Source organism: Leptidea sinapis, chromosome 14 (genome assembly GCF_905404315.1).
Source record: "Leptidea sinapis chromosome 14, ilLepSina1.1, whole genome shotgun sequence".
NCBI lineage: Eukaryota > Metazoa > Arthropoda > Insecta > Lepidoptera > Pieridae > Leptidea > Leptidea sinapis.
In genome coordinates this window covers 5,496,251-5,516,627 of record NC_066278.1, presented here as the reverse complement: position 1 = coordinate 5,516,627, position 20,377 = coordinate 5,496,251, and the positions used below count along the sequence as shown (strand labels likewise).

The following is a 20,377-nucleotide window of genomic DNA, read 5'->3' as shown; positions in this document are numbered from 1 at the left end:
TTACAATAACACTTGGTAAACGTCATGAAGCTACATCACTTCGTAAAGGGCCTTTGACATGGGGAGAAGAACTGATAAGAAACTCCAAGCCCATATTTTAAATCATATAAAAACTTAGCCTACTTAATATAATATAAAACAATGCCAATGGGTAACACACCCTTTTCACCGTCAAGCAGAAAGTGTGCAAGCTCTATATTTTTATGTTTTGGTTTGGAGGACGGCGTTGTAGTAAAATAACTGCTCTAATGAAACTTAAAATCTTATATATATCAATTGGGATCTTTTCAAGAATTCTGAGCGGCATTGTTTGATCTGAATAGACATCGTCTTGTTACTTCTTCTACTTCCTGCTTCTTCTCCAAAAACACACATACTTGACAGGAACTAATTTATCAATATTATTACCATAAATATAAAAGATATAATATTTCTACCCGACATTCAACGAGACTGAATATCAACCCTGGTTTCGTCCGCTCGCATCCTCGCACTCGCGTAGGTAAAGGTTGGTCAGAGTTACGCAAGTTATATATATTATTCTATTGCATCCTTTCTACAGAATTATATTATTAACACAAAAATATTTTATTTTTAGTGTTTGTTACTATCTCCTTTAACTTCACAATTCTCCTTTATTACACATTATGTCTAGGTGGGATAACCCAAAACACTCATTTATAAGTTTATTTTATGTCCAGAGCAGAGCGGAAATCATAAAACGTAAGAGTAGTGTATTAGAGAGTATATTCTCCAAGTACATATTTGAAATTCAGTGGACATTTTTAGTTTGAATGCCAAGTGGTTTTATGACGATGATTGTAAATATACTTATTGTTACACTATCTTCCTTTTTCAATGGTTTCATCCTACTATTATTATTTTTTTCTTTTTTATCATTTTCAAAGGCGTCAGCGCTGGTCTATATCGAATTATTGATGCTATAATATATATATTACTAGCTGACCCGACAGACGTTGTTCTGTATATAATAATTAAAATAATGTTTTTATATGAATTTGTCACTAATATATCATAACATCAAAAATTACTTCGTAAAATATGCACCCTGCTGTCGTAATTAAATTCTCTCATAGAAATTATGTATGGACACATCAAAGGAAAAACAAATTTGTTGTTTTTATTTAATTTAGCAGCATTTTCCTATTTATTCACCTTTTAAACCTTCTCTGGACTCTAGTTTTAGCGAGACTAACGAACAGCAATTCATTTTTATATATATAGATAGATTACTATAAATGTTATTGTTTCAGTCTTACACCAGTCAATCGATCAATATGAAAATTGACATATTTTATACTAGTTGATGATTGAGGACGTATTTCTTAAAAAATCGTTGTTTCTTTTCAAAAAAATTTTGTGTAAAAACATGAGAAACATACACACAAAAACACAATTAATGTCTCTTCTTTATAATATTAGTTTAGATGTATCTTTTTGTGAAGCGAGTCTTTGTATAGTGTACGTTCTGTATCGGTTAACTGATGAACATGTAAAATGTAGTTATTTTTCTATATTCATAACGTTTGCCAGGTTAGTATGTATTACGTACCGAAATTTGCAATAAGGATCGCTGGATCGCGTATCCAAGTCCATTGGCGGTAGATTCTTCGCTTCTACGAGCACAATAGTGACTACGGAACTCCATATTTGTGCCTTTAGCCGTTTATTCACGTCACTAAGTCGAGTATTCTTCAGAAGATACTGTAAAGAATAATAAATTAAACATTTACAAACTTTACTTAGATATCTATAGACGACCTGTATAGCCGAGTGGTTAGCGATCCTACCTACTAAGCTAGAGGTCCCGGGATCGAATCCCGGTAGGTGCAAGCATTTATATGATGAATATGGATGTTTGTTTCCGAGTCATGGATGTTTAAATGTATTTATGTATGTTTATATGAATTTATGTATGTTTAAGTAAGGGTATTGTATTAAATATATAATTGTCTTGTAACCCATAACACAGGCTATATATGCTTAACTTGGGGCAAGACAATTTGTGTAAAAAGTGTGTCAATATTGTTATCTATAGTTATACCCAAAGACATTGGTGCAAGTTTTCGCAATAACAGAATTGAGCGTCAGGTTCATACTCTCGCTTATAACTATGTAAAGTATCTACGTTTAAATGTAAGCATGCATAATGAAAAGAAGATGCGCGAATAGACGACACAAATAAATAACACGAATTATCCAATATGAATATAAAAATTAATTAAGTACCTAACAATAATATACTTATTTTTTTTTTTGAAAAAGGGACGAGACGAACTGGACGTTTAGCTGATGGTATTTCATACGCCCTGCCCATTAAAATGCAGTGCCGCTCACGATTCTTGAAAAATCCCAAAAATTCTGTGCGGCACTACAATCATTGCGCTCGTCACCTTGAGACATAAGATATTAAGTCTCATTTGCCCAGTAATTTCACTACCTACGGCGCCCTTCAGACTGAAACACAATAATGTTTACACAGTACCTAGCCGGCATCCTGTGCAAAGGAGTCTCCTACTGGTTATATATTATTATTTTATATGTTTTAGTATTCGATACTTTCAAATCCATTTAAAAATAATTTCCTAATCTTTTAAAGTGGATTATTTATCATGCACCTATGTTATCTAGAAATTGTGGTGAATACTCGGTCTTTTACAAAGGAAAGCTTCAACTTTTCTTCATAAGAACCAACCTACTATTTAATCATAAATTGAAATCTTAATAAATTAAATTATGTTGCACATGAATTCAACCTAAAACAATGATTAGCTTTGCCCTCTCATCAGCCGTTAGACAATAACCTCCGCCAATGACGTTCTATACTTCTAGACAAATCACGTAGTATAAAAACAAAGCCGAAATATGGAACATACCACAAATAATACCAGAATTACCTTTGACTGCTATATATATACATTGCCGCATTTACACCAGTTGTTCAAAATATTCCTGGTGAATAAACAGCAATGTAAAACATTTGATTCGAACAGTGACAGTTAACGCACGACTAAGAAGAAAAGTGTTCTTACTTTGTCTTTAAGCACACTTTTGCCATCAGACTGCGAATGATATGTCCTTATAGGTGCATAGAACGTCATTGACCACCGCAAATAAACCTAAACGCAAAAACCGAATTCTACCGAGTCCTGGACATAGTTGAATAACATCACATACATGGAACACCAGACAAACCAACAAACAAAAATATTTAATTTCGCAGTTAAATTGCATTAAACTTGAAATATGTATTTTTTTTATACAACTCGTTCGGAAGGCAGATTTCCTCAGAGAAGAACGAGAAAGAAACTACATGGTTGCTCTTTTCAAAACAGAATTGTTTCAGGTTCATATATTCAATTTGATTTTACAAATAATTTCAATTGCAATATATGCAAAGTGATGCAACAAAATCCACGAACGTCCATTACTAAATGCCTTAGACGAGTCAGTCAAAATAATGTAAATTAATAAGTAAAAACATATTTGTAATTATTGAGTACATACTTAAAGTACAATACGGTAGATGCATCAATCGACACAGACCGTAAATAAAATAAAGGCATTATGCGAGCATTTTATTATCTATTATATACAAAAAATATATAATTTAAAAAAATAAAGAAAATAAAAGAAATAAAAAAAACATAAATCAGATTTCCCGGTGAGAGGATCATACTGCCACCACAAGCAACGCCCGTTCACGAGCATGACGCATGGACCAGCTATCACCTCCCTCGACAATATAGGGAAGGGAACGACCCGCCCCACGTCGCCGCCACAAGCAGTGACATTAAGTGCGGCGTCGATTAATGCCACTAGAGCAATATTTTACCAAAGGGTTTCGATAATAAAAATAAGATATAGTTTACCACATGAATACTAGTTTCCTTGCTAATGATAGTGTTCCTAGCAGGAATTGGATTATACCAAAGAACATAATATAATAGTACAAAATAAACTCCGTGATTTCAATTTAGGCCGCTATACCAAAATAGCGCAAAATTGAAACCATTTCTTAATGGTTTTCATATAAAGCTTTCATTGTTATAAAAAATAATTATATATCTACCGAATAGGAGAAGAAAATTAATTTTTTCATTACATTTCTATCTTTAATAGACACTGCGAAAAAAAAACAACAAAGTACCCCTAACTTCTACAGTTGGAGCCATGTTAATCATTCAACCTGGATATGTATGAAAAATAATTAACTGTTTACCAATATTATTTAACATGGCATAGTTTTGTTATTTTTGTAAAGAAAATTTTATTATTTTTGTAATAAATTAAAAATGCTTCTAATTGCCATCTTGTACGGGAGAGGTAACCTAGCTCCGCTCGATTCCTCAAGGCCGTTGGCTTGGTCCGCAGCCTTAAAGAAAAGGTTCTCTTGCAGCAAAGAATATTTAATAGTACAAGTATTATACGAAAGAAAAATCTGTATAGGCTATGTGTGTGAATTGCAGAATGTCTGTTGTGGAAATGTTAGTACTTTGATTACTAACTTAAAAATTAGGTATTATTTTGTTATTTATACATATAATATTATTTATACTTACACAAGGATATTGAATATTAGTTCTTTAATATTTAACATCTCACATCGTTTCTTAAGCAATACTATAATAACAATACTTATATATGGAAATATCTTAGATTAAGGATTGGTCTCCGCTGCGCTCCAACTAGATACCGCAGGCGTAGTAGTAGCAAAACTTTGTTAAAATAATACTACAAGAAATAAGAAAGACATTGAAATCACATATCATCAGTAAGTATTTTGTATTGTATTAGTTTCAACGTAAAATAACACGAAGCGTATGTTACAAAATTTACAAGAAATAAAAAAGCTTTTGATTTTAGGTAGGGCGGTATGTAGCTGGGGCGCAGCGGAAACCAATCTTTATTCTAAGGGAAATATAAATAAAGTTATTACACAAAACGATGTAAAATCAACAGCTATTATGATTCTACGTGAAGAAGGTTAAGACACAATAAATAACACTGAAATTAACACAAAAAGTTCACAAATTAGTAAAGTTAGTAACACCGGAGGTTAAAAAATTAGTATAACTTTAATTCAACACTAACTGCCCTTTACCCTATGAATTCTATCGCCCCTGGTTTTTAGTCTCGGAAACCTATTGCCAATTCGTTCGATGATTTCCGTACAGGTGTTGATTGCGAAGGGAACGTCTAAACTCTGGCCTGGCGGTAGACTTCCAGATCTTGGCCGAATTCCTGTACTTCTGGAAACAAGCATTCAATATGTGGTTGATTTAAAATATTTTATATTTTATAAGTATAAAATTACGAATCTCACGAAACATAAAACTGAAATGTGATTAAATGTAATAATCAATTATGTTTTTTGTCGAATCAATAATAAACAGCTATTTATAATACTTAAATAGTTATTTATAATACTTAAATAGTTATTTATAATACTTAAATAGTTATTTATAATACTTAAACATAAATCAGATTCATAGCTATTTATTGAGCTCATAAACTAAAGTAACTACATAAAAAAATAGTAAAAGTAAGTTTTTTAGTATTCAAAATTATATCAATATATAAATACATATATTGTGAGTTTCCATCCCCTCCCAGTTACTTTAAAAAGCGTCCACCAGTATTAGTTTTCGAAATCATTCTACACACGTTCGTAAATTGATATGGGTTTTGATGTTTGGTCGTGCAGAATAATTTCCTTGATTAATTTCATTTTCGCATTTCATAATAGACCAGCAGATTATTCTGTATGATCAAGATGTGTATCAACTAAAGTAAGTTTATTTTGAACATTATTATTATAAAGATGGCGTAAACAATGTGCCTGCAGTGGAAGATGTTCTTATATAAAAATCTGTTGTTTTGTATTGCCGGAGACTCTTGCTAGACATTTTTTCCAATACAGATATCACTTCACACTATACTAGAATGAGATATTTCGACTTATTACATGATGCCGGAAATTGGTAACTGTGAGCGCGCGCATCGCAAATAAATCATTCTCATAAATGGTAAATAATCCAAGAACACTATTAGGACCCTTCCAGACCTTGTTTTCAACAGGCGTCAACGACGCGTGTTTTATGAAAATGGAATGCAGTGCAGAAGCGATGTTATTCGAACCTATTTCCCTATTCACACGTTCATAAACAACTAATATGACGACTTCTTCGCGTGCTGTTGGCTCGTAGTTACAGCGACACAGACGTGGCATTGCAGCGTATTGGTGCAGTTGCAAGGAACATACACAATAAGCGAGTTTTAATTAGAAACATTCCAAGAGTATTAAGATGGAATCAATCGAGGCAACACTTCTTACGTTGGTCCTAGTAAATTTGTAAAATAAAGCGTAAAAATTTCTCAAGGAAACGCATATATTTGACTAGACACCTATCCATTAACAAGCACATCAAATAATTGGCGTGGCATGGTCATTGAATGGCTGATGCCTGACACTCGAATTTAACTCTGCAAGGAGAGTTGCTCATGCTCAAGTGTTGGTAGACTGTGCGTTTTCATGCGTTTTGCAGCGGAACAATATCTTGTGAAAATGCTCAGAATACAATACGCGCGTCGACAGCACCTGAAAGAAACGCGATGTGAAAGACTTCTAAATAGTATGACTTACGAATATATTCTTACCTATCATCACTAGAAGACAAACAGGAAAAACAAGATTCACTTGAACTGTGGAAATTGGAATCATCATCAATTGTAAGATTCGTGTCTGATTTGCATCTTCTGTAGAAAACTCCATATTTTTCTATCGTCAGGAAATCTTTGCAGATATCCTTTGGGTCTGCATTTAATCTTGGCTCATCAATAATAACAGATGGTATGCTGCTGTGTCGGTTCGAGTCTGATGATGATTTTCCTATGGATATATCATCTACGGAACTTTTATCATCCGAGAGATGTGAAACAAATCTCGAGAGTTTGGACTGCTCAATTTTATTTTGCACCTGGTCGTGCAAGTCGTCAACCTTGCCATGAATCTTCTCTTGAAGGCGCATTATGCGATTTTTAAACTTCCCCAATTTATTCTCTGCATCGCTCATTTTGGTATCCTATTCACAGATTTCTGCGTCGCAATCGCTATTACTTCACTACAAATTCTTGTAAAATGAAAATGTTTATTTTTTTAGTAGGCCACAAAAATAGCACTTTTTTACATGTTCTAAAATAAAATAACTTAATTAAATAATTTTAACAGTATTTTTAATACATGCCGTATTTTTCATTTATATTTATTTATTAGGTACACAATACCAGTCAACATTTGTCACGAGCCGGATATATTCAAAGTCGAATAAACTTTATTTAATTAGCATTTAACTTAGCGCTTTTAAATCGTCATAATATAAATATTTCATTTAAATTACTGGACCTACCATATGCTCGAAAAAGTAGGGCTGGTGCTAATAGATGACCACTTTAGAAAACCACATTGAAAGACAGAAAACGATAGATTAGCCATCCTAAAATTGTCCTGAATTAACAATACTACGATTGTTTCAAAATAGGTAGGTATGTACTTTATAGGTACAAAAGGGACCAACTTAAGATTTTAAATGGCAATTGAATCACAAAATTTGATAAGAAACTATGAAAGTTGGCCTTTCGACAAAACTCCTTTGAGATACCTATACACAGACGAGTGTTCTGAAAACAAATCGTAACTAATCCAGGTAACGCTGATATTCTATAAAGAATTTAACGAGAACCGAATGTTTATCTCAAGACGTATTCTTGTAACGAACAGCTGTTTTATGCAAATCAACGAATCGTCTAAACTCGACTTTGTAGCGGTGTGTTAGAATTGAAAATGATTTATTGGCTGTATTTCACATACAAGGAAAACATACGTTAGCTGATTGTGCTAAATTACTACTACGTGTTCAATAGGCGATGAAACACTATGATCGATTGTTTCCTTGTAATTCAGCTACCATTTTACGAATGGTACCATCGACTATAATACGGAAAGAGTCTGAACTATCAAATTTAAGAAAATCTTTATTCACTGTTAAACTTTATAAGTAATTTAGTGCAAGTCAGGATGAGGTAAAAAAGTTACAATAGCATTCAAATGAGTATAACAATATTCATTAACAATAAATTTAGAGACATTAATCCCAACTATCTTTATCATTCATATTATAATCTTTCACATTATAATGGATGTTAATTCATTTTTTACGATACATTTAAATTTTTTAATTGGTAATATTTTAATATCACTTCAGGTATGTATTCCATTGGGTGTGTTTTCTGTTCACAGCAGTTCAAAACAGACAATATAGCTACAATAGATCGCGGTTTACAAATTGAGACGCTTTCTGGAATATTTACGTAATCGATCATCAAGTGGGTAGGTATTGTTATTTTTTTCATACTCAAATATGAATTCAGTGTTGCAACACTACAAAGATTATCTTTAGTAATAAAAGCCATTTATCTTCTCAAAATATACTAATTTTATGTAACTATTTCACACATAATTTTGCATGCGGTATTCACCTTAAAAGGTAATGCATTTAGTAATAATACCCTTGTAAATTAGAATAATTATAAATGTAATATTGTAATTACCAATGGTGAATCTTAATAAATAAATAATAAAAAAAAATCCTTTAGAATTCTTTTTGACGCCATTTCTAACACTACCACTGCTTCGGAAACAAATGGCGCTCTGTGAGAGAAGAAGCGACGTAAGAAGTTCTCCCTCCATTTTTTTTTCGCTCTTTTTAATAAAATATACAATATTTTGCTGTCATTGTTATTGCTATAAAATAATCATAATCTAGCCTATCATATATAGTCAGATATTCAGCTGTGGAGGAGTAGCATTTGCTACAGAGTTATTTTTATTATAAAACATTTAAATTTATTTATAGATAATGCCCGACTGGGACTTTATTATAAAGGTGTATAGATTTACCCTTAAAGCTATTATGTGTCTTATGATGCCTACTAGAATTAGTTACAAATAATCCCTTATTTCTATGAGAAAATAACATTTTTTTACTTAGAAATTCCTACCTATATATTCGCAATACAAATTCAGTCAATGACATTTCATTACATGTTATGACAATTCATACAATGAGCGGGCGCGTGGTATATTATGGCAAAACAACGTTTGTCGGGTCAGCACGTGCAATTAAAATAATTTTCGTATGACGAAGCTGTAAATGTTTATTTAAAAGAGAGGAAATCTTACCATTTCTTTTCACTAAGCTCAACATTTTTCGAAGTGGTGGTTATACATACTATTAAGTATATATGTATAAGTTTTTGACATAATATATGTAGGTAATTTCTTTTATTATGATTTGATTATTTATATTTTGATAAGAATTTGCGTGGAGGAAAACCAAACTCGGTTTTCGTAATGTAAAAATAAATTCAAAATTGGAGAGTTTCGTGCGCCACTTCTTCTCTCTCAGAGCGCCATTTGTTTCCGAAGCGGTAGTAGTATCTAGTATATTAGAAATGATATCAAAAATAATTCTAAACGAATCAATAATGAGAAAATAAATGCCTTTTATGCCTTTTAATAGTTTAGATTTTAGAACGGTTAGTTCAGTATAGGAAATATAATTAATGAATGTCCTAATTTTTATAATTAACTTAGCACAAACATGCTGTAGAGAAATCTTATTTTTTACTTTTTCGTTTATTGTTTTGAAGTACGTGCATGTTTGAAGTATTTTTTTGTTACACGAGTTCATCATACCTATTTATTATTATATATATATTTTAAAATACTAAAACAAACAATTCCAAATTATTATCGTCACGAAATTTATATTAAAAATGTTCTTTTTCCTTTTTTTTTAACTCGCAGATTTTGTACCTTGAGAGAGTTTTTTATATAACTTATCTACCTACTTGTTACTATTTATCAATAACAACGGCGCTGCTCAAGCTACACGCCAAAACAAATATTGTTTTCACAACGATTATTTTAAACTAAAACTCTCACAGCCTTACAAATAATGTTGGTATTAAGTTACACCTGAGAATAAGCCTAGAATATACAAAATGTTGACAATACCGCTAGATTTGCAAATAAACGCCGGAAACGTTATACGTCCGAATAAACCAATCATAAGCAATATGTCAATTTATTTATGACAAAACATTTAAACATTTTGCATATTCTTGGTTGATCCTCAGGTAAAACTTTATAAGTACCAAGTTTATTAGTTAGGCCGTCAATTTAATATTTTTAAATTGTTGAATCCGATTTCAATTGCGTCGAAAAGAAATAATGCACTGGAATGAAAATGTAATTAAAATTTGGACATCAGCCAAGATATATTGAAACGTTACATTCAAACAATTTGGTAATTCACGACTACCGTCCAATTGTTTTGATAATAACCAATCTCGTTGCCTCGCTGGATTACGGATTTGCGTTACCAAATGGCCTAAAAATATTAGCGATCTTTGAAAGAAGATATATTATATGCCTACTTGTTGATAAAATTGAAGTATATCTAATAATACAGTCTACAAATAATCATTCAAAAAGCATGCAACTAAAATTAAGTACCGCTCCCAAATATTGCAAGAGTTATAAAAAAATGTAATAAGTTATAGATTAGTTTTAAAATTATTATATTTACTAGTCGCTTATTCTAAGGTAGCTGTAAGTTAGTATGTAAGATTGTTAATACATTTTCAATAACGAATTGCCAGGTTTGCCCCAGTTAACCTAGACTCCTCCCCCTCAAAACGTCATATTGTACTAATACAATAGTATGTAGTTGTTAAATTGTTAATAATTGCTCCTATTAATTAGATAGTAATCACGCATGGATATAAATGTAACTTCCACGTAATAAGTCGTAAAAAACGCTTAATTTTTAAAATCGACAAAACACTGTGTAAGTAATACATTGTGTAATATATATATATAGTGCATTTTGCAGTGAGTTTAAAAAAATATAATAAAGTATTTCGTATAATGTTTATGCAAATAAAAACTTTGCCTTTATGAAAACTTTATATTATTATTTTAAGAATAATCTCCCCTTGGAGAAGTACGTACTATCATGCTTAAAGTTAAATGAGATTCATTGCTTAAATAAAAAAATGTTAAAATAGAGTATTTTATAGTGTTGTAAAGATTATAAGCAAATAATTATAGCGGCTAGTACAAACAATCTTCACAACAATGACATAATGTTACATGTCAAAAAATAAAATGTATAATTACCACAGACTAGGCAAAGGAGATCTCTTAAACTGTTCTGTGGTAATTACATTATAACTAAATACCCAAGAGTTTCCGGATGGCGCAATTAAGCCTTATTGTGCTGGTACTCGAAAAGATGGCGTGTGTAGATTAGCTTAATGACTCCATGTCCTTGATAGATAATTTTACTATCAGAGCACTTTTATCTAATATTGACGGTTTCAAATATGACGGTTCTATGTAAGTAAAGCTTATAGTCGGGGAAAGTCTTTTCGCATATATTATTTATATTACATCGGTATATTATATAGCATTCGAGTATAAACTTGTATAAAAATCTCTTTGGCTGTAACTAGGGCTTCCAATCCCACATCGGGATCTCGAAATTGGCAGGATTCGGCGCATAGTATTCAATATAATCTAACATAAGACATTTTTAGGTGAAAAATGTGGTCTCTGCCTACCCCTGTAATGATTATGTAAGCGACCGTAAATATAACAAAAAACAATTAAGTAATAAGAAACTGTTATGTAAATTGTAAAATTATTATGAGATCAATTTAATTAGAGATCAAATCAAATGAATATATGACAACAAAAGATAGGAATAAAAAAACAATTAGTTTCATCACGAACATGTGACTGAAAATGTTCACCGGGTTTCATCCGTCAAACTACTTCTTCTGCTTCTCTGTAATCCCGCAAATCCCGCGAGATCTCGAACATGTAGGTAATACCGCATAACGCGGGACTTGAAAATGACGCGGGATCCCGCAATACCGAGATTCTAAGCCCAAGCTGTAATTATTTGTATCAGACTTGTTATGAGGACATAAAACCAAATTAGTACAATTAGGCTACTTTAAAAAAAAATAGTAGAGTATTGTTTCCTGTTATTCTTCATTTGTTATTCTTTCTATCAACATGAGTGAACTTGTTTCAATTTAAACGCTTAGATCATTTATACGTCTAGATGGATAGCTGTGAAAACGTCGAATAAAATTTAGGTTGACAGTTAGCCTCTATTTTGAGCAATACACGCAAACTAACACAAAGTGACATACAAATTGCGATTGAAAAATGGTTGTTTTCATCGGTTGTCTAACAGCAAGAGGCTCCATCTAGACATATAGATTATCTAAGCGGTAACGTTTTAATTAGACACAAGTTTATTCTTACAATTTACTATTTTCATGAAAGGATTAAGTCAATACATATATGGATTGTCATATAATTTGCACACACACGAATGCGCTTTCCTAGAGTATGGATCTTGCATAAACCTTAACATTTATTCAGAATTTCTTATGTCACAGATATTCTGTTAAAAAACGCAAAGATATCTATAAAATTTATGCTGGTTGACACCCTAGCCAATTTGATAAATGACCTTGAAGACAGATTTTTAGGTCAACCACAAACAATCCTATATTAAGGTTAATTTTAAGTTAAGCATATTGGTAACGAGTTTCCCTACAGATAACTGTTATCATTAAACAAATAGGCAACGTTCATGAGGTCACCTAGTCGTGCTGCCAATGAGAACATTAGCTGATAGCTAATTGTCTTCATGTGAGAGACATTAGCATGTTTCATTGAGTATACAACCGCTAAGACAATGTTTCCTAAATATCTAGCCTATGCTAAGGTCCGTATTCTGTTTCATTTACGTTGAGTTAAATATTACATTTTTTTTATGAAAATAAGGGACGAGACGAGCAGGACGCTCTGGATTCTTGGTAAACCAAAAACTCTGAGCGGCACCACAATTGCGGTCGTCACCCTGAGATTTAAGATGTTAAGTCTCATTTGCCCAGTAATATCACAAGCTACGGCGCCCTTCAGACCGAAACACGGTAATGTTTACACATTACCACTTCACGGCACAAATAGGCGCCGTTGTGGTACCCATAATCTAGCCGGCATCCTGTCCAAATGAGCCTCCCACTGGTACTTGATTAAATCGACACTCAACTCATTAGTAACAAGTATTTGTCGAAGAGCGGTAATCCAACAAATGTTTTTTTTTTGTGATTATCACGCATACTTGACTCTTTTCGGAGTTAAATTTAACAAGATCCAGTTTAACCATTCCACGACCTTCTAAATAGAGCTCGATAGAAGTTTGGCTCGATGAATTCCAGAGATACTTGCATGGCCCGTATACACGGCAACTTCAGTAGGTACTGTATACATAACAAAATACTGGAAGCGTTCTTCATATCATTGATATGCAGAATAAAAGTGTAGGAGATAGCATTCCGGAACCGCTGCATTTACGGACTTCGGGTTCGTGCAATTTTCTTCGTGCTGTGAGGCAGTTGATGTTCCACTTTCACAGGACTTTCAAAATGATGAGTTTCGAAAGAAGCGCATTGTGCCTTACACGATTGATGGCGTTTGATATACCCAGACTTACTGTTAGACCTTTAGTTAGTTAGTTAGTCAATCTATGAGCAGGTAGACCAGAAGATCGCCGGCGAATAAACCGAAAGCCGTACTTTTGGTCATTTCTTGCGCACAGATTACGCAACAGACTCTACTGGAAGGTTGACCATAGGTTCCATCCATAAATAACATCACACAAATTTGTAAAATCACCTGCCCCTGATGTGACGAAATTAAAATAATTTTTCCATTTTTTTTTAAATTAATTGGAAACTTTATAATTATCTTAGATAAAAGACAACGCAAAAGACAATTTTTTTGCTAACATGTAACGTAGCAAAGCTTTTTACCCCCCAAGTCCACTGTCACACAATATCACATTTCGATGGTTCGCCAATTGAAAGGGGCGAAATCATGACTCTTTTTGGATTCGCCGTAGTTTGGTAAAAAGCGGCCAAGTGCGAGTAGGACATGTGGCCCATGAAGGGTTCCGTAGCAGCAAGGAACATAATATAAAAGTTATATAGAAAGGAAAATGATATTAAATTACTTAATTTGGAAAGGCAAAAAATATTTGCTCAAAATCATACAGCGCAAATGAGCTCTCATTATTTATATATACGTACGTATTAAAAAAAAAACTAGTTGTAAACAAAACTATCTGTAGATTTCGTTCAAACCAAGAAGTTTGCATGATAATGTGCATCATAATATTTTTTTTGAGTTTCAGTTCTAAGTATGGGCAACCCCCAAAATTTTAAGTTTTTTTTCTATTTTTGTGTGAATATTTAAATGCGGTTCAGAGAATACATCTACTTACCAAGTTTCAACAGAATAAGTTCTTATAGTTTCGGAAAAAAGTGACTGTAACATACGCGGTCTTGTAATATGTATTATAAACTATCTGACCCGACAGCCGTTTTTCTGTTCATAATAAAAAAAAGTCTAGCGAGTGGAATTTTGTAAAATCCGTTCTTTAGCTGTCCTCTACTCGGCGGAAGGAATATTCCTACCAAACAAATCTCTAGGCTTCTTGGTTCCAGAGATATCTTAATGAGTCAATATATAGGTGGAAATCTCTTATATATATTATAGATACTTAATTATCTATTTCTTATAATGTCAGTCACAAATGTATATCTATATATTTGTTCAGTCCAGTTTTTAAATAAATATTAAGCATTCCGGCTAAGTCTCGGAAAGGTAAGAGTAACGTGGGCTACATCCATATAAAAGAAAAGCCGTTAAAAACGCCTATGAACTCAATCGGATTTAATAGTGAAATGGTGTATCAAAACCTATGTAAAATACCAAAATGCAAGTGCAACTTTAACTTCACGTTAGGATCAAATAATCATTTAAATCACAGGCTACATTGGCCAAACCGCTATAATAACGGGTTACTAAGTCACTACACAATTTTATATTATAATTTACAACAAATCACAAAATCAGCACAGAAAATAACTTATTACACAAGACATTAACTTTAAAACAAAACAATAACTAAAAATGAACGAACGAATTTAACAATAACAGCAAATATTTCACGAACGTTTGTAAAATGTTAAAAACGCAGCAAAATACGCGTTGTTCCGCGCGCGAACGGTGTGCAACTAAAATACCTACATACCTATATCTATGTAGGTTTAAAGATGTTGAAAAAATTGGTTCGTCGTTTGTTTTTCGCAGCTTGTAACTCGTTTCGCACGCTTCGTTTTAACTCTTAACTGGAGTCGAGGGTCAATAACGACCCGAGCATTGCTGATTTATCATTTACACATTGCAGTGCATTTTATTTTATATTTAAACATCTACGAATGCCTTAAAATGTACCAAAGAAATAATACACTGACAAAAGAGAAAGTTTTATTTTAAAGGGATATCGAATCATTAGGAACAGAAAATAGTTAAATATAACATATCGATAGATGATGGACAAAAAAATTTGAAGCGCCATCATTAACCCAATGGTTACTCGTACTAGATCACTTTTTACGGAACACCTCACGAAAAAAATTCTAGCGTGGATTGCAGTTAGTTTAGGATTTATTTTTGGTTACTGATCTTACGGAAATTCACAAAATTATCATCAAAATGGCCCCACGGTGTCTTGAGCTCCACAAAATAATAAGCATACAAAAAGACTGATAAAAGCATTACCCTTCTTGCGAGTCGCAGTCGGGTGGAATAGAGAGCATTTAAGTGATTTAAGAGTTCCCTATCTATGTCCAGCTTTCAAAATTTAGGCCTCGCATGGATTTCATGAAAAAAATCTAATGTGTTTTTTAATTTTTATTTTATCAATTATAAAAAAATGTGGTCAGCAGTATCGATGTAGGTAGCTGTTGACAATATACTTAAATATATCTCATGTAATATCATTCTACATTCTTTATTAATAAATAAATAATAAAATAAAAAAGCCTTTATTGCTGTACAAATTTTACATAGTAGTTACTAAGTAAAATTTAGTAAATAAGTGCCTCTAAATACTATCGGCAAACGGTCTTTACTGTGGTACAGCTTGTCTTCCGACAAAGGCCTCCTCCAAAGATTTCCATTCTGTCCTATCTTTTGCTGTACGAGTCCATAGTTGCCCCGCTATTTTCTTGATGACGTCTTCCCATCTCATAGGCTGTCTACCTCTATTTCTTTTGCTATCTAGTGGTTGCCATTCAGTTCTTAGTCTTGCCCATTTCTCTGTCTTTTCTCTTATCATATGACCTGTCCATTCTTTATTAATCCATAGATAATAAATAAAATAATAAGTGATTATTCATTTATAAATAAAACCATAATGAATATATAAACATAATAATAATGCAATAACAATACTGTGCATCGTTCATTTATTGTCAACTCCAGGTGAGGGTTAAGCGTTCATTATTAATTATAAGGTAGAACTTATTGTTACCTATTCGTGTTATCCAAATTGATTACAAGAAACTCCATAAGCACTTAGCGTGAAACTCAAAATAAACTTTGAAAGCAATTTAGAAACCGTATTGATTTCACGTAAATATTTATGTATGAAGAAACCTACATATTTATACAGCTTTTCTTAAATATGAAGGACATGTTTTATCGATAGATCTTGGAACTCTTTGAACGGAATGAAAATATGTGGGAAAACGGAAGAATAAAATCATACTATTTTATAACAAAATCGCGAATGATAAATACGTTGAAAAGCTTATAACTTATCAGGATATAATAAAAAAAAAACTCTGATTCACTGAAATTCCTTGGTATCAGGTTAATAACAGTTTGGACTGAAAAAGCTCATATAGAATTGCTGATAAAAAGTAAACAAATTAGTCTTTGCTTTACAGCCAACCAGAAGACCAGTGAGGAAGACAAATATCATATTTGCATGTCTGTCAAGGCGAAACATGTACTTACGGTCTACCTCGTTAATATGTCAAATAAATCTGGCAAAAATACCTTTGAATTTGAGATAATATATTCTTAACCGCCAAGCTCGTCGTAAAACTGTGAGACTAGCTTGTGTCCTAGTTATAAGGTCACCTGTGCAGATTTACTTATCTTTCTACCGTTCGATACCTGCCTAATAGGCCAAGCACATGGTCGGATTTGATACGGCCGGACTATAGGATGGTCCAGTGGGCATCGCGCACCATTTGGTCCGGTGCAGTATTCGGTACAGTCCCCACCGGTATTAATAATAATTTTGTACATTGGTCAAAGCGACATACCATCGAATATGGTCCGGTAACGGACCGCGTCCAGTGGTTCGGCCGGAACAAATCGGATCGTGTTGTTAGGCTATAATGCTCGTAATGCTTTATTTTCATATTCGGCAGCTATTATCAAAAAATAACCACTCAAGTCAGCGTTAGGAGCTAAATGATAGATATATAATCTCCAATCCGAACGTTTAAAAATTTTGTACAACGTAAAATACCATGTAAAAGCAATGATATTTAAAAGTATAGATAGGTTACCTAGGCTAAATTCGATGTTTAAAAATGATTCACTTACGCACACATTAATCATTTAACATTTCAATAGCACACTACATTACGATTATATCTGAAAGAAGCATAGCATGATACAATTATCGCAAGCGAGAAAGAGATAAATCTAACTTGCTGATTGCGTCTTCGTTTAAGTTGAAACAACATAGAGTAATAATTTATCAGATATGACTTTTACCCGTACACAATGATTTATGTCTAAAATACGATTCTTCTCGAACTTAGGTTAATTAGATAATGTGTCATTGATTTTATAAAAAAATTATTTAATATTGATTATAATATATAGCCACATTCATGATATCAATTATTTATACATAAAATAATAAAAAACATACAGAGACCAAAACAAAACCGAAAGGTATCTACAGTAAGGGTCCCATTTTTATAATTTAAAAGCTAAAAAAATATATGACTTTGACATAAGGGACTTTATACTATATTTACTACAAACGGCCGTCCGTGGGGCCGTGTTCGGGCGACGGGAGGCAGAGTATACGAATTATATTTGTTTAAGGTTTGTGCGCGCGCGCGTCAATCGTGATATTTAGCTCCGCCCAAACGCTGCAGGTCGTTGGCGTGATCATGAGCCTTAAATGTATGTATTAACCTAGAAGTGAGGGTTATCACTATAAAAACATAACAAATTGTTTAGACAAGAGCGACATCTCAAGTCAATTTCCTAATATACAAATATTGGAGTTGAGCAGGTTATCAACTGCAAAAGTAGATCCTGTAGATGTAGCCACATCATGAGAGTTGAACAAAGCATACACTCGCGGGGAACGCGAGAGGTCGTGGGTTCGAGTCCCGCATCGTTCATAAAATTTTGTTTTCAAATTTTATTTGTGTATCTATTAACGGTCTAAGTATTACATATTCTTCTTCGTATTTCTGTCCTGCTAGTATTATAGAATGCCTGAATATCCTGCTAGAAATACATACCTGTTCTTTATCCTCTTGTGATTTAGGATAAAGCGTAACGTTCATAACGATCTCGCCCATATCCTGGTTAGGTTTGTTCGGGTCTCGGAGACAGAGGACCAGGTCTTGACAGCGGCCTAGTTCCAGCGCTGTCAAATCGATATAACAGGATCCCATGAAGTCATCCTGAAGACCCCAATCATAGTCGAAGACCTAATGGAATGTAATGAGTTAAAATTAAAACCAATAAATAAACTGAAAACCGGGTTGCGAGACCGACGAGTGTATCAGCAATTGTTTCCTAGGCTCTATTATAATTATTAATTAAGAAAACAAAACATCCCACGATTGAGTCACAAGCTATGAAATAATAGTAAGCATTAAGGAATAGTAATGAATGAGCCTTAAATATGTCACTCTCGGCTATGTAACGATCAAGGAAGCGTGATCACTCAGAGTATAATTTACCAGTGTAATTTATGCACAGTTATTATTATAAGTTATATTTTAAATGAATATAAAACAAAAAATGGGTTGGACTTAGTATCCCGTAGTACAAATTAGGAGGTATAAATATTGTAGGTGATGGAGCTTTAGTTCACGATTATAATGATACCCCTTTTATTAAAAGGTAATGCACCGTTTTTAAGAAAATGAATCACGTAAATAAAACTGTAGATGAGCGCTGTCATGGCACGCGGGGAGCTAAAAACTTGCTAATAACTGTCAATTTAAAATAAAAAACAGTAAAATGAAACGTAAAAAATAGACTGGACGGCTTCATCGCTTATAATTTTTGAACTAAAAAGGCTAGAATCCAGAATTGTAAAGCCAGTAAAAAAAAAAACAATAATTATTTTTCTTATATTTCCTATGTTGTTTATTCCGTTTTACTATAATGTTTATATTTTATTATTATTTATTGTAATAAGATTTGTAGCACTATAATCATGGACCAAAGCTTTATCAACTATAATTTATAAAAATTGCTTAGGTTAGGTTATGTTAGAACAGTTAATACAACGCACGAGCCGAGCGTAGCAGGCCGCGGCAGCGGCCGACGAGTGCCAGGAACGAATTACCTTGCGTAATAAGAGTGGTAGCATTATAATCATGGACTGAAGCTCTATCAATTACAATATTTTTACCTCATAATTCGTACTACGGTATGCTACGTTTTAACAAAAAAAAAATAATTGTACAAAAGTATTACCCTCACCTTGATAGTACTTTTAGTACTACTGTCGTGTGGTCTTAAGACTAAGACATTGGTTTTTTTAGCTAACTATTTCATCTCTGAAATCGATGACATACCTTTAACTGTACAGGTTGAAATGGATCCTCAATAGGTACAGTGAAGCATTCATCCCAAACCGGATTCAAATCCCGGTACACTATCCTGGATTTATGCAGCAGTCGCCCACCGACTTTAAACTTCACGTATGGGTCGCTTGTTCCTGATAACAAACCTGGTTTTCGAACACCAACCACTCGGATTAGAAGAAGAAGCGGAAATTAATATAACAATGATGCGGGAGGGAATGGACATGATATGGATCTTGTGAATACTTGTGCATATTGTAACAGTGAGAAATACATTCACAAAATATTGATATTGTGCAAAGCTACAATTTAATTCAAAGCACTGTTAGGGAGTATTATTTACTTCCTGTTTACTAATAAAATAGATATCTAGAACATAAAAAAACATACCGACGAATTGAGAACCTCCTCCTTTTTTGAAGTCGGTTAAAAACTGTATTTTATTTGGTGTTATTTCTCAGAAATTCTGATTTAGTTTAACGTTGTGTTCGGTACA

The 20,377-nt window shown here is 33.0% G+C and overlaps 1 protein-coding gene across 1 annotated transcript in view; it reads right to left on the bottom strand.

The window, feature by feature from the left end:
- LOC126967863 (multiple C2 and transmembrane domain-containing protein-like) overlaps window positions 1-18,728 on the bottom strand; it is a 43,237-nt gene extending 24,509 nt beyond the window's left edge. Inside the window, exons 1-3 of the mRNA XM_050812549.1 lie at window positions 18,580-18,728; window positions 5,116-5,273; window positions 1,574-1,725 (exon numbers count right to left, since the gene is read on the bottom strand). Coding sequence (XP_050668506.1) covers window positions 1,574-1,617 — 44 coding nt within the window. The 5' untranslated portion in view covers window positions 1,618-1,725; window positions 5,116-5,273; window positions 18,580-18,728. The remainder of the gene's footprint in view (window positions 1-1,573; window positions 1,726-5,115; window positions 5,274-18,579) is intronic.
- Window positions 18,729-20,377: the final 1,649 nt, after the last annotated feature.